Source organism: Lethenteron reissneri, chromosome 51 (genome assembly GCF_015708825.2).
Source record: "Lethenteron reissneri isolate LAM-NWPU_2019-01 chromosome 51, ASM1570882v1, whole genome shotgun sequence".
In the NCBI taxonomy this organism is placed as follows: Eukaryota; Metazoa; Chordata; class Hyperoartia; order Petromyzontiformes; family Petromyzontidae; genus Lethenteron; species Lethenteron reissneri.
In genome coordinates this window covers 1,401,465-1,417,384 of record NC_083829.1, presented here as the reverse complement: position 1 = coordinate 1,417,384, position 15,920 = coordinate 1,401,465, and the positions used below count along the sequence as shown (strand labels likewise).

Below are 15,920 nucleotides of genomic sequence, written 5' to 3'. Positions count from 1 at the left end.
ATGGCGAGGTGCAGTGGTATTCACGGCGCTGGCAGTAATGCCTTCTTGACATTGACTTTGAGCTTGAAGGCTTGGCAGATAATGCGTAGGAGCGTCGTAGGTGTGGTCAGTGTTCAGTCGAGGCTGACCCCCGGGTCAAACGAACCGAGTTATGCGGGGTCCATCGCTTGTCCCTTGTTTGTCCTTGGGCCAGTGGGTGTTACAATTCCACGTTACTACGGCGGGAACCGTTCAATCCGCGAGACATTTCCTGCAGCCAAGTTGGTCCACCCCCACGGGGAATAGAATTCACTCGTCTTCGGCTGTGTGAAGATTCGATTGACTGTCAAAGTTGCACTGGGCGACTGCGATAGGCAAGGAGCGGTGACGCAGCGATCGGCACGTCGCGCTGTAGACTCCCCGTGCAGTACATATACAGTATATATATATAGACTGTATGTCAAACTCATCCTTGAAACCTCCTTCACCGAACCCACACTAACCAGTGTGGTGCCGCCTGGTCAAACAAAGCGCTCGGGACGTAGGCACGGTTCGCGGGTGAAGTCACCTGCAACAAACACACAGCCACTCGTCACCCATCTCTGCGCGATCCACCTACCCGGGCACCCCGCCCCCCACCCCCCCTTTTGCAAGGCGCGCTCCGTAGCCCGCGGACACCGCACACCGCTGATGACTCGCATGTGATGCTCATAGACCCGCTGTGCAATTACGCGCGGTGTACGTACGACACGATAAAGTTGCCTTAAAAAATTAAATAAACTTCTGAGCCTTGGCGACCCAACCAATAGCGTGCCGCCCGTGGGACTACTTATAACCGCGCTACTGGACAGCCATGAGCACACGCGCGTGTTATCCAGGCCACGGGTCACTCACTCATTCACTTATCTCTCTCTCTTCTCTCGCTCCCTTCATGCACGCTCTCCCTTTTCTCTCCACCAGCCGTCATCTCTCTCGCTCACTTTCTCGACAGAGAGAGGGAGTGTGATGAGTTCGTGACGCCAATCAGCATTTTTTTAAGAAGTTCGTTTGGAAGTAGGAGTCGAGGCACGAGACGATTTGGGAATACGACCACTTCGCCTACTGCGCAGCGAGCATTGTTTAGGGTTCTTACGCTGCTCATATTTAACGAGATGCGTCTGTGCGTTTTTTGTTTGTGAAGGCTCTTGTACAGTTTAGAGTGGTTCGCGTGTAAGTCTGTGACTCCAGCCTGAACGCAGTGGGACATTATTACAGTGGCAACGTTGTTGCAAGAGTCGTTTGTAGGATGCGTGTTCTTGTAGTGCGCCGTAATGTGAAATGTGGTGTTTTTGTTTAGTATGGTGCGGGAAAAGTAACTGCATGTGTGCGTTTTCATAATTAGCTGGAAACTGCCGTTGAGCAAGATTTACTTATTATTTTTCGTGTGCGTTAAAAGCATATCGTTATGTTATTTAAACTCTAAGGTTTATGTATGTTTATGCAAGGAGTACTTATTCTATCATCTCGCCGTAATCTCGTTGTTCAACGTAGTTTATCCCTTCGTACTTATACATTTTCCTCTGTGTTATATTTCATCATCATCATCACCGTCCTCATTGTTAAACTTACCATTTCAACCATCGCATCTTTTAACAAACATTACAATTCACCCTTCTACCCTTCAAAACAATAGTTCTTCCACCACTTTCGCCACTCATCCGTGCACCGGCTCACACCGCGCGTGCAATTGCATTCACCCTTTACCAGAGTGCCCTGACCGGAGCGATCACTACAACCGCTACTCACTCACTCACCACCACCGGGTTGGCGACCCATCATCCCCTCGCTTCTCCGCACAGCGCTGGCATTCAAGATGAGTCGGCCTCCGAGTGGGCCCCATCTGAGACTCGCCTGTTGGGGACTTGTGCTCGTTCAACTGTGGACAGTCGGGGCGACCTCGTGGTGGTAAGGACTTGCTCCCCCACCTCCTTCATCACTGCTCCACGCGTCTCTGTGCGTACACTGCCGCGGGTCTCGAGGTTCGCTCGGCCTTACGCGACTGGCTGGCCCGCCGGGTATCAGCATCAGCAGGGCCGGGCGAGCGTGGTGCTGGCCACACCACCCCCTGGTGCGGCGTGGCCACGGCATTCATATCAGATGGGTGCCGCTCGCTGACACCGCACGCCCCCAATAGTCTGCGTATAAACAGAACGTTGGTCTCGATACGTTTCCTTCGTGTGTATTCTCTCTCCGAATGAAAACGAAACGAATCAAGTTGTCTTCCTACACAACCCATCGGCGCCACGGCCGTCTCTGGGAGTGCGTCATGTCAGCAGCATCGATTCAGAGTCGCGACGAGATGCGATGTGTCTGCGCGCCGTGCGGTTCGACGTGATTGAGTCTCCGGGTTGTATCGGACGACGGTTTCTTTGACTGCACACGCCATTCGGTGTTATGTGTGCGATCCCATAACCGCGTTGCGCCCTTGTGTCGTGTAAGCTTGTGTCCGTATCTGTGTTTGTGTGCACGTGATAGTTTCGTGTCTATATATGTCTATATATGTCTATATGTGTGTCTATATGTGTGTCTACATGTGTGTCTATATGTATGTCTATATGTGCCGATGTGAATGCCTGTCCGCTGCGTCTGCTCGGGTTTGTGCACGTGTCCTGTCCTGTATTATGGGCTGGTGTCTTCACGTGTCTTGTGTCTGATACGTGTCTGTGTGGTGACGATGTCTTCGTGGCTTTGTGTCTGCATGTGACTGTGGGCTTGTGTCTGCGTCTACGCGAATGCGTGGTTGTGTCGACGTGGGCTTGTGTGCTTGTGTCTTTCTGCGTTTAATCTGGGGGGCGGTGGTGCAGTGATAGTACACTACGCTACGAGCCCGGCCACATGAGTTCGATTCACGGCCAGTGGCGAATATCTGACGGGTCATGGGCCTCTCTGAAGTCAGCTCAGCCTTAAATGAGTACTCGGTGCGGTGTGTAAACATCACCACTGGGGAGACAAAGGCGGCCGGGCGTGGTGTTGGCCACCCATCCCCTCGTGTGCCGTGCCGACCTGCATAGGTGCTCGCTAACAGCACTTGGCCCAAACGTCTGTTAACGTCATAGGGTGATCTTTGTATTGGCCTTGTTAATATTTGTATCTGCGTGAGTGTGACGTGGGTTGAACGGTGGTGCAGCCGAGTTCGCGTCCCGGTCGCGGCTAACATCAGTGGCGCGTGGTATCCGCACCATTCCTGGGTTCTTTTTCGCCAACCCCAAATGATCGGCGCGGTGATGCGATTGACAAGAGGCGGTTAATAAATGGGTTATTACAGTGAGGTCTACGAAGACAAAGATCCCCTGGATAGCCTTAACAGATTGTAGGGGCAGGTGCTGTTAGCGAGTAGCACCTATGAAGGCCGGCACGGCACACGAGGGGGTGGGTGGCCAGCACCACGCCCGGCCGCCTTTGTCTCCCGAGTGGCAATGTTTACACATCGCACCAGGCACTCATTTGAGGCTGAGTCGACCTAGGGGACGCCCAGGAACGGTTCAGACATTCGTCACTTGCGTGTTGGTGGCCGTGAGCGGGAATCGAACTCGGGTCGCCGGGTTCGTAGCGCAGCACTGAACGCTACTACGCCACCAGCTCCCCGCACGTGTAGATGCACAAGGCACGGTGGGATTGCGTGTGGTGGGTCAGTCGGCCTTCTGTATCGGGGGTTGTCGCGTGGGAGAAGGCTTCGCCCGCTTTCTATCGTCTTGACCGTCACACTGCACGCACGGCGAATTACTCGCTTCACTGACAACGGCGACGATTATATAATTACGGCTGTTCGTGTGAGCGTTCCGCGCGCGGCTTGACGCACTGCAGACCTCTTTAGGCTATCGCGTAGAAGTGGAAGCGATCAACATCCGCTGCTTAGATTATTTGAAAGGGGGGGGGCGGCTCAAAGTCGATCATTATAGTTTCCAGAATGTGCTAGTTATGAGCAACTACTCGCCACTACTCGTGTGCCAACGTGCCAGCCTTCAGGCCCCACTTGTAGAACACGATGGCGCTTTGCGGAGATGTGGACGCAGTGGGCAGCGAAGTTGTCGCTCCGAACTCACTCAGCTGAGTTCGATCCCCGCCGCGCCTCGGACGTCAGTGGCGAGTTCCATCCGGATCGGTTCTGGACACCACCAGCCCCGTCAACCCGCACTGAGCCAGAGTGGTGAAGTATGGTCAAAACCACCCCCGTGACCGACGCAGCTCACCGACGTGGTGAGCCATGGATCCAGCAGCCCTTCGTATTGACAAAGTACTATACGCTAAACTATGAATTACCATGGTTGTAGTTATACTATCGGGCCAATACAGAGGTGCACGCGCATATTTGTGCAGGTTCACGTGTACATGTATGCACGCGTGTTTTGGTAAAATAATGGACAAACAATGTCCCCTTACGTTCGCGACGTGTCACGTGGATCTACGTGCGTCCAGGACGTTGCTCACGCGCGCATCTCACCAACATACGACGTGCCAGCAACAATGGCACCGCCACGGCTATATCATCAGTGGCGAGTGATAACTTCTTGAACCGCTCGTGCTGTCTCTCACCACCTCTCTGCTCTGACCACCGAGGTGAAGTATGACCCAGCCAACAACCCACCCTCTGTGGCTGACACCAACGTGGGGATGGACCATCATCCAGCAGTGGATTGACAAAGGGCATGTCACGGAATAAGTAGCACACGGACGTGCATGCGTGTAGCTCCGTAACCATGTGCGAACGCTTAGGATACTCACGTTCATGCGCAATGCACGTGTCTCGAATAGCACGCACGCATATTTTAAAACACAATAATCACCCTCCGTGTATCGCGTTGCATGTGGTACAAGTCGTGCCACTTACTACATGAGGCCCAGTTCCCGATCATTGCTTGCCTTGAGTCAATGCAGCTGCAATGTATTCAGTCGCAGGAAGGCCGTGGTGCAGATGGGATGCGTTCGCGGCTTTATTTCGACGTGGAGAGACGGGGTCAATGGAAGTGTTGTCTGCGCCTCTTATTTGTTCGCAACATTCGGTACATGCAGCGACGCTATTTTATTATGATGTTTAGTTACATGATAACGTTGGTCAGCGTATACACACACGAGCAAACATCGAACTTGTCATCTACATATGGTATGATACACACGATATATAAGTATATAGCAATAACAAAGCGATGTGCGTTATTGTTATTATTGCCAATATGTAATGTATTATTACTCGTAATTATTACTTACAGCTCCTTTGTAAAGCCACTGCTGCACGAGGGCCTCGTCGCGTCGCGTCGGTCGCGGGGGTTGTTGTGACCATACTTCACCACGCTAGTCACTGCGGGTTGGTTGAAAGGGAGGAGTGAGGGGGGGGGTTAAGGACCGGCTCAGACTCCACTCGCAGTGCGCTAACCACTGCGCCACCCATCCGTCTCTGTGCAATATTGTTATTATCATCATCATCATTATACTCTGTAGTTTTAAACGTTCTCTTCTATCTTGATTTGTGTAAACCTTGGATTCTCTCAGCGGATGCCTTCACGCGCCGCCCTCGTGTTGATCCACTGCTGGACGAGGACCTCTGTGCGCCGTGCCGCTCACTGTGGTTTGACCATACTTCACCGCGCTGGTCGGTGCAGGTTAGCGGACTCTTTGCTAACAGGTCTCACTAAATGTCAGCAATGTTCGTCTCGCGGGCGTCTCTCTGCAAGTCGACCTCATTCCACGCATCTGGGTGGAAGTCTGTTTCTGCATTTCTTTACGCGTCGGGTTTTACTTCGCAACGGAGCCGTCTGCTGTCACTGGACTCGCGTGCACAGCTCTTTTGTCAATCCACTGCTCGATGGTGACCCTTCCGCGTCTACGGTCGTCTGGCATATTTGACCATACTTCACCACGCTGGTCAGTTCGAGAAGATCTCGGTTTGGATGTTTGACCAATTGCCTCGTTGATTTTATTTGATGTAAGAAAAAAAACATTTTACTCGTGGGAATAAACCGGAGTGACCGGAGACTCGCCGTTATGGATGTGTTGCCAGCAACCTACTTGCTGTACTGCCTCGCACCGGCTCCTCGTTTCACCAAGACATGCCCACGACAGTCCACGTTGTCATGAACGCGCGGGTCGTGCTGGTGCGGTGCACTCGTGGGGACAGGGTTGGCATCGCGGAGTATGTCATTGACAAGCGCGCTAAGCAGGGTGCCTGTAGTTGGTAGTAGGCAGCGTAGCAAGTAGGTTGACACGTGAAGTTGCGTCCATTGGCTTTGAGGATTTAAGGAACTTCGCGACTGACACACTCTTTGTGATAATGTTATGGGTTTTTGCCGTTATATAACATTACAGAAAACCTTAAACATATGCACACCTAAACATATACCACATGTTGCATTAAGAAAGGCAAATGGGCTTGGGCAGCACACGTGATGGAGAGAAGCGGCCGAGACTGGCAACGGAGCGGCAGTCAAAGGAGGGAAACTCGGACGATCGCCGCCGAGTGGGAGCGATGAGATCAGGGTTCGTGATCGTTACACATCGCCCCTGGGGAGACAAAGGCGGCCTTGGCTTTGCCCACCCACTTCCTCGTGTGCCGTTACCGGACCTTCATAGGTTGCTAATCGCTAACAGCACTTGCCTCCCACAGTCTGCTAAAGGCTATACGGGGGATATTTGTCTTTGTTACGTGGCAGGATTTGTGAGCGATGGTGACGGCTTGGGGGAGGCCTTCACCCAGCAGGGAAAGGCTCAGGACCGGTTCAGATATCAAATGATGGAAGCCGCGGCCGGGAATAGCAAACTCAGTTCGCCTGAGTTATTCGGAAACTGAGTGGGCTAACCACTGCGCCACCGTTCACTGCTACACTCCTGTCACCACCACAAAGACAAAGGTCCCCCGTATAGCCTTAACAGACTGTTGGGGCAAGTGCTGTTAGCAAGCACCTATGAAGGCCGCCACGGTTTACGAGGGTGTGGGTGGCCAGCACCACACGTGGCCGCCTTTGTCTCTCCAGTGGCGATATTTACACACCGCACCAGCTATTCATTTGAGGTTGAGTCGACCTAGGGGAGACCCAGGACCGGTTCAGATATTATCGCCACTTGGTGTTGGCCGTGAGCGGCAATTGAACTCGGGTCGCCGAGTTGCGCAGCGCAGCGCGCTAACCACTACACCACCGCTCCCCACCACCACCACCACAAAGCACAATCCCCATGGGCCCGTATCGCAATAGCCGTGCTTAGAGCATCTAATCCGGGATGAGAACATGATTACTATTACATAATCCCTCTCGCACACTCTGCCCGCGCGGGTGTTTCCCGAGTGTCCTGGGAGCTGTGGGACGCAAGTGGTAAGCGCGCTACGCGACGTGGCCACGAACCCCATTTCGATTTCCCCGCTCACGTCCAATAGCAGTGGCAGAATATTCTAATCTGTCCTGGGCATCCGCTGGGTCGACTCGGTCTTGAATGAGTAACTGGTGCGGTGATTTAAGCATCGCCATTCGGGAGACAAAGGCGGCCGGGTGCGGTTGTGTGCCCACTCGCCCCCCTCGTGTTATTCCCTGCCGGCTTTAATAGGTGCTCGCTAACAGCGCTTGCCCCAACAGTCTGCTGAAGGCTACACGGGGAGATCATTGTCTGTGTCACATCTTCGTGTGTACATATATATACGTATGTAATATCAATTTGTACGCGGGGAGCGGTAGCCTTATTCTGCGCATGTATAATTTCAGAGAGTAATAACAACTATGTACATGGTACAATAATATTATAATACAAAAAAAATCCCCGTAGAAGTCCACATACATAACTCACCACTGATGTTAGCCGTGACCGGAGAATCGAGTTATTTCTTTTTGGGCCCGCGCACGGCTAACATCAGTGGCGAGTGATATTTGAACGGATCATTGGTGCCAGCAACAACAACAACAGCAGCAGCAGCACATTGCCCAACCCACACTGCAGGCTGCTGTCGCGATGATGTGTCCGTCAAACGACGTTGGCGTATTCATCCAGCAGTGGCATAGCGCGGCGCTGTCGGCTTGTTGCGATGGACGTGGTAGGCGTGCGCGTTTCTCCCCCGCTTGGGGTTTCTCTCCCGCCTTAAATATTCGTTGAACAATTAATCGGTTCATACGTCCCCCCAAAAATTGGGGCAGGACCCTCTTGGATACGAGCAACTTGAGACTCGGCGATAACTTGTGCGGGGAAATGGCACGGCTGCAATCAAGATGTGATCATGCACGCGCATGTGATTGTGAACGCGATATGAATTCATCACCTACGAGTATGTACAACGAAACATATACATATACACAGCACCGTCTCTATAATAACCTATTTATATGTGTGTTTTGGCCATGCTTAATATTGCCGATACGCGATTATATATTATAGATAACATACACAATTTATGATACAGAGTATTAAATATGTCATTTGTACGTATGCATTTGTGATAAACAAATGTAATGCTGACTGACACATGATTCAGTAGCAACACTAAGTCTATCAAGGCTCCACAGTGAACGATTGCGGAGGCCTTCATCCAGCAGTGGATTGATCATGCCCGGCCGCATTTGTCTTCCCCGTGCTGATATTTACCAACCGCACCAGGTACTCAATTCCGAGGCTGGAGGCCCAGCACCGGTTCGAGTATTCGCCACGGATATTGATCGTGAGTGCGAATGGAGCTGGGCGTGACCAGGTTTGGAGCGCAGTGAACTAACCACTGCGCCACCGCTCCCCACAATACTCACACAAACACGCGTACATATTACGCATAACACATGTGGTATAGGGCAAGACATGTATACATTTAGTCTTGTGTTTGTAACTATAGAAATATGATGAGCAATATTTTACAGAAAAAATTCTATAGTTACAATTTTAGTTCACGTGAATTTAAATGGAAGCTGTTTTAACTCAAATATGATCTACAATTAACGTGGCACTACATCCTGGACGTGTCTAACGTTGATAGGCAACCGCATCCCAAGGCGCAGCGGGCATTTATAGTCTGGCCAGGGAGGCAGTCACAGGCAGAGGGGACGAGCAAAGTCCTTGAGCCTAGACTTGAACAGGCGCAGGGAGGTCTGGGTGGAGAGAGCTCCAGACAGTGGGGGCAGCAGAGGAGAAGAAGCGACCTCCCTCTCAGCACAGGTTGACCGGTTTCGCTTCCACAACGGTACAGGAGCACATGTATAAAACAATCATCATCAGCAGCAGCAGCCATGATCAATCTGCTGCTGGATGAAGGCCTCCTCCTCATAGGCCGTGTGGGATATATGACCATGCTTCACGACGCTGGTCTTTGCGGGTTGGCGAAGGCGGGTGGGGCACCGACCAACAGTGCAGGTTTCTGCCCGACGGGATCTGTACGTTACACGCATGGTGATCACCGTTCCGAGCGCTTCCCTGGCCCAATAAATACCTGCTTAGCTTGCCGGGTGTGAAACGCTAGTTGGACGCGTTCCGGATGATGGGCGAGCGAGTGAATGCGTGAGCGAGTGGATGAGTGAGCGAGTGAGTGAGCGAGTGGATGAGCGAGCGAGTGGACGGACGAGCGAGTGGACGGGCGAGCGAGTGGACGGGCGAGCGAGTGGACGGGCGAGCGGACGGGCGAGCGAGCGGACGGTCGAGCGAGCGGACGAGCGAGCGAGTGGACGGGCGAGCGAGTGGATGAGTAAGCGAGTGGGTGAGCTGTTGTGGTCTGCAGAATGGTAGTCGAAGAGTGTGGACGATGACACATTTACATTGCGCACTTTTCAGTTTTTATTCCGTGTTCTTTATATTCATCAGCGCACAAGATGCGCAGAAAAGTGCGCGTTCGAAAATCGCTCAGCCTTGACCAGACCACCAACTCAAAAGAGCTGAATTGTGTGGCGCATTTTTTTAGTTTTGAGGCAAAAGAATTGGGAATATGTGGCCAACACCCGCCCCCCACGTCCACATTTTCTTTGTCAGTGTTCACGTTTCCTATCCATGTCGTAGCCGCGATGAATACTGAGTAGGGGGAAGGTATCAGGAAAGTCTGACTAAATCCCCGCGGCGCCGGTAGGCATGCACACACATATATAGATCGCTAAAACTCCGGTCAGACTTTCTGAACGATTATTGCACTAGCAGATGCCGTCTCGTTTACACGGCGAAATACATCGGCAACACGCGTCTCAGGAGAACGCGATTGTATTTGTACATCACGGTATCGTGATGTACGCCCGCGTCCGTCTTGATTGTGTTTCACAGCGGCACACGGGAGCGCGTTCGTTTTCAAGCGGCCCAAGGGGTGGGGGGGGGGGGACATTCGATCTCGGTTTGAGAAATGAGCGTCGTAATAATCATCGTTTACGGTCCACTGCTGGATGGCTTTGACCATACTTCACCACGCGGGCGGCAGCAGCTGACATCGTTCGTTGCTAACGTTGGTCGGGAATCGAACGCGGCTCCGTCCGTCCGCTCGTGTTCATGGCGCAATGCACCACCACTGCCCGCCAATGGGACTGTGTAAATGTACTGCGTGTGTGCATAGTGTGGAACATGTGTACAACTGTGATACGGGAGATTTATCAAGAACGCAAAGCCTCATGGGAATTCCCTAGGTCGACTCAGTCTTAAATGAGTACTGTATACCTGATGCGGTGTGTGAACGATCGGCCTTGGGGAGACATAGGCGGCCGGGCGTGGTGCTGGCCACCCATCCCCTCGTGTACGGTGCCGCGTCCTTGATAGGTGCTACTCGCTAACAGCACTTGCCCCGATATTCTGTTGAGGCTATACGGGGGACCTATGCCTTTGTGCCTTTGAATGCGTATCAGGGCTTAATTATGCGTGGAATATTATCCGGGGTCCCTCAAACCCAAACCCCTCGGACTCCCCCCCAACCCCCCACCCTTTCCTCAACCCCTTCCAACCTCGGCAGTCGAGGGGGCGGGACGGACGAATACAACATTTTTCCGGAGTTCAGCCCCGGACAGCTCCGGCTGAAATAAAGCCTTTTTGTATCGACATACGGGTGTGGACCTATGTGCTGATGATGATAATTTCCGATACTGATGCTGATTATGATGCTGATGGTGGATTATCTGCTCATGTAGCTGATGATGGCAGCGATGAATATAAAGCCCTTTGGTATATAGTGTATCGACATACGGCTGTGGATCTATGTGCTGATGATGACAATACCGATGCTGATGATGGATCAGCTGCTGCTGTCGCTGCTGTAGTTCATGATGGCAATGATGTTTACTGATGCTGAATGCTTCTTGATACGACTACGACGTCTGCCGCTGATGATGCTGGTGATGATTACGTTCGCTGTAGCAATCACAAGTGCATTCCGCCGTACAGCTACGGGCGTTCAGCGCTCTGCAATGTTTGACTGCGCACCCAAGATCCCATTAAGCCCTGTCGTCGACGTCACCCGTCGTCGTGATTAGTAACCCGAGACTCGGATTTCATTGGCCGAACGGAGGCCTACAATGCGCGGCCGCTTTCCGCTTGACGCCGAACGTAATTTCTGGGGGAAACAATTCGACGCGGGGAGAAACGCAACAAAGCAACACACAAAACCTGTGTCCTTGTTGCAGCCATGTTCACTCCACTGCTGGACGAAGGCATCCCACCAAAGCCGTCGCCATCGCTTACGCTCGTTATGATTGTTGGTGTTGTTGTTGCGCTTTGTTTAACCCGGGGGAGCCTCGCCGACTCGTGTGACTCTTTCGCAGGAGGGTGCTGTCAGGTTTGTCGCAGCAGGGGAGGGGGGGGGGATTATTGCCGCTCCTGCTGCTGATAATCCCCCAATCGAATCATTTTCTGGCACAATTTTATTTTTCCAACTTTGGCCAATTCGGACGCCGACGGCGGCACACGGTGGCATATCGAGCGGCGTCACGGACCCGGAACGTCCAATTGTGAAGCAGACGTAGTTGCAGTATTGTATGCTGCTGATGCTGCTGTTGACGATGATGACGACGGCAATCATGATGATCATTAAGTCAGTTGCTACTGCAACTGACTTAATGCTGTCGATGTCGATAATGATGGCCACGCTGGTGATGCTGCTGATACTGCCGCTGATGATGTTGCTGATCACCATCACAACAACGGCTACACCCACCCTCAAACTCCCCCTCCCTCCTCCTCCCTCACCTCGTTACCCCCCCCCCCCCCCCCGTCTGCTCGTGCCGCAGGTCGCTGGCCCTGAGGGCCCCTGACCGCTCCGAGTCTCCGATGATCGGTGCGCAGCCGCTGTGCGCCTCGGCGCCCGGCCTGTCCCCCGGGCAGCGCAAGCTCTGCCACCTGTACCAGGACCACGTGGCGCACATCGGCGAGGGTGCCCGCCTCGCCCTCAGAGAATGCCAGCACCAGTTCCGATCTCGGCGATGGAACTGCACCGCTCTCGGCGCCGACTCGGTCTTTGGACCCGTGGCTCAGTCAGGTACGCGTCCCAGTCACACGGAGCGTCTCATGCTCATGCACGCAGTGAGGCGGAGGGAGGGGGGGGTCACCTCCTGTTGACCGCTCCCGGGTAGGGCTGTCAGCTGACCTGGTTTGACCCGGACGCTCTGGGTGTTGGGCGCCGAATGTGTTCGGGTGGCAGGAATTGATGCGTACCGAGATGTGGGCACCGGACAGTCTCGTGTGGGACGTTATGTCAGTCTGTGGACTGAGAAACACGTCCTGGTGGGGTCTGGGGGATGACGTGGCAACCCTAGCCCCGAGCGAGTGGTTGAAATTCCACATTCCTTAGGCAGTGAATCGTCGATCCACAGGATAACTACTTTTGCCTTCCTTACAAAGGGGTTGCTCATTGTATCGACCCCCGAAGCATGATTAGCTGAGTCACCTCCACCCTCCAAAACCCGGATTTGAACTCACAACCTTGCCATTGCGATCCGCTCGCTCCACCCAGCAGCCAGCTGGCTAGGTGGGCCCCAGGGCGGTCAGTCAGGGGCGGGGCTGTGGGGAGGTGGGTGGCAGGTGGCCCATCGTGACCGTGTCGGAAACACCGAGGCCAGGCTCTGGGTGTGTTGTCTCGGAGAGAGAGACACTTTTCTTGACAGTCAAATGCATGTCCTTCGCCTGTGTATGCTCTCTAATGCATGTGCGTTGTCTTGCTGGGTCTCAGTATAATCGCAAGTGTCCCTCTCTTCGTGCTTTCTTCTTTGTGCATTTTGTTGTTGTTGTTCAATTTTTTTCATTTTTTTCAAAGCAGTGCAAACAGTCCAAAAAAACCCAATAACTTTGCAGAATCAGAATATTTATACTGGAAGAATCCGATGGGCTATAAAGCTCCTTTTTTTACAGATTTCCGTTCTCATGCGTTAATGCCCGTGTCTCTGATCCATATGTCGCGGCAGGTAATAACCTGCATTCATTAAAAAATATATGTATATAAAGTGCCAAGCACCACGCTATTTTTTCAAAGCGTTACAATATTCCATGCATATTCGTGTTTTTCCACCTTGTTTCAAAAGTCATACCGTGCCCGCCGCCGCTTCTGCTTCTTGGCGCACGTGGAAGGCATTAAACACGAGCACGCCGTGTGTAATGTACATTTTAAAAAAAATAACAACCCCCCAAAAAATATCAAAACATTTCCGGAAGTTCTCGCAAGTCTGATTGGGATTGACAGAGATAATTGCGTAGTTAATCGCACATGTTGCATTAACTACCACATAACAATTAATGGACTATATTACAAACTCTGTTTTGTATGAACTGTTACAGTTTAACAAAATCCAGATCTTTAAATAGGAGGGGAGACAATGCTGCTGTTAGCGAGCACCTATTAAGGTTGCGGTGGGAGTGGCCAGTGACTGGCACTATGCACGCGCACACACCACACACACTCACACATACAGACACACTCTCACACACACAGACACACACTACACACACCACACACACTCACACTCGCATGCACACACACACCAGACACACACTCACCACACAAACACACAGACACACACTCACACACACACAGACACACACACACCACACACACTCACACACACACTCACACACTCACACACACACCACACACACCACACACACCACACACACTCACACGCACACACACACTCACACACACACCACACACACCACACACACTCACACACACACACACCACACACACACCACACACACTCACATGCACACACACACACGCACACACACACACACAGACACACCATACACACGCACACACACACAGACACACTCTCACACACACACACACGTACGTGTCTGCTCAACCCACTGCTTATGTTCACGATCACACTGTGATACAAGGCCATTAATTTAAGGCTGAGGTGATCTAGGGGAGGCCCACTCCCAGTTGATGTTATCATATGCCAGTGAACTTGAGGTTGTATCATGGTCAGGATTCAAACCTGGGTGTGTAGATATGCAATGAAGGTGGGAGAGATTTTGGGAGGTGACATTGCAATTAGTTCGAGGAGGAACAATTACACCTCCATGCATTCCCTTGTATTCCCCGATGGATCAGGAAACACGGGCAAGAAGGTGGAGCAACAGCTGAAGCGTGGAGAGAGGCACACGCGCGGGATTACATTGGGAGGCAGAAAGGGGATAGACGCGGTCTAGAGAGCACACGCTCGTTTAAAGACGTCGTTGGGACTGCTGCTTCAAAGGGAAAACAAAGATTGAGTGGCTTGGCCGGAAGGGACGTTGGTGAGGAATACAGACGGCACGGCAGCCCAAGGACGGAACGTGACGGAGGGGATGACCGCCGGGGGGGGGAGATGGAGCCGACGATGGAATCGGTTCGAGTCCAGGCAGTGGATTGATCGCGGCTGATGGTGACGATGATGCAAATGCATTTTTGAGTCCCCTTTTGAAGAGAGACCCGGACCATAAGGACGATACAAGAAGTCAATGTGAAAAAAGTAAACATCACGCACGATCAGGATATTAAACCTTAATTTGAAGCTTTCGTGACTGCAGGAATCTATACTCTTTGGTTATTTCGGTAAAGTCAGGTAGGTATATACATCACAATAATTGTGATGTATATATATATTTTTTATTTTATCTTTCTACCTACGTGACTTTACCGAAAGAACCAACGAGTATAGAATATTAAACGTTACGGCTAAACCATCACATGATTATTATACGTCACAGCACCTTGCCGCAACATAAGTTACGCATGACCATACCACTTTAAAGACACACGGTGATAAAAAAAAAACATATTAATTTACAGCTTTATAAATCCACTGCTGGATGATTCCCCCCCGCGCCGTATCGGTTGTGGGGGTTGTTTGATTGTTTGACCCTACTTCACCATAGGTCAGCGTAGGGTTGGCGAAAGTCGGGTGGCAGGGGGGGGGGTGCCCAGGATGAGCTCGGATATGGCCCACCACTCACGTCAGCCATGGCCAGGCATTGCACCTCGGTGTGCACAGCCCAGCACTGCATCGACCGCGCCACCACTCGGTTGCGATCGACACTAAAGGCGCGGCCCTGCAATGGCCTTTTCACGCCACTGCCGGCGGTACGGCCTCCGCTCGAGGCAGCTGTGGAGAGACCCCATCAAGGGTATTTTGGTCTACTCTTCCACATCCTAGAAGTGGTGGCAGTACCAATGTCTGAGCCATATTGTACAGCGCACGCACCTATATCCATAGACACATGTATACACCCAGAGGTCAAAATGGAAATATGGAAGTCCTTAAGTAAACCCCAACTCACTCCATCTATTGGAAATATAGAACAGTACTGTATTGTAAACTGTTTTTGTTATTCTGCGTACAACTCCAGAACCCCAAAGTAGTCGGTATAACCATGAGCAATATACCCTCAACCTCTTATAAACAAACACAAATGTCCACACTTTCTGAGAGTGCGTGACCTGACCTGGAGGGCAGAGAAAAACGAAACGTGTCACGGAGAGAGCTGACGGCTTGGCTACCACCACTAAA

At 52.0% G+C, this 15,920-nt stretch overlaps 1 protein-coding gene across 3 annotated transcripts in view; it reads left to right on the top strand.

Annotated features, from left to right (window-relative positions):
• Positions 1-857: 857 nt before the first annotated feature.
• Positions 858-15,920, top strand: part of LOC133355574 (protein Wnt-5b-like) — a 31,034-nt gene continuing 15,971 nt past the window's right edge. For all 3 annotated transcript variants that reach the window (XM_061572917.1, XM_061572918.1, XM_061572916.1), the window contains exons 1-2: positions 858-1,923; positions 12,162-12,409. In XM_061572917.1, the coding sequence (XP_061428901.1) occupies positions 1,832-1,923; positions 12,162-12,409 (340 nt within the window). In that variant the 5' untranslated portion in view covers positions 858-1,831. The remainder of the gene's footprint in view (positions 1,924-12,161; positions 12,410-15,920) is intronic.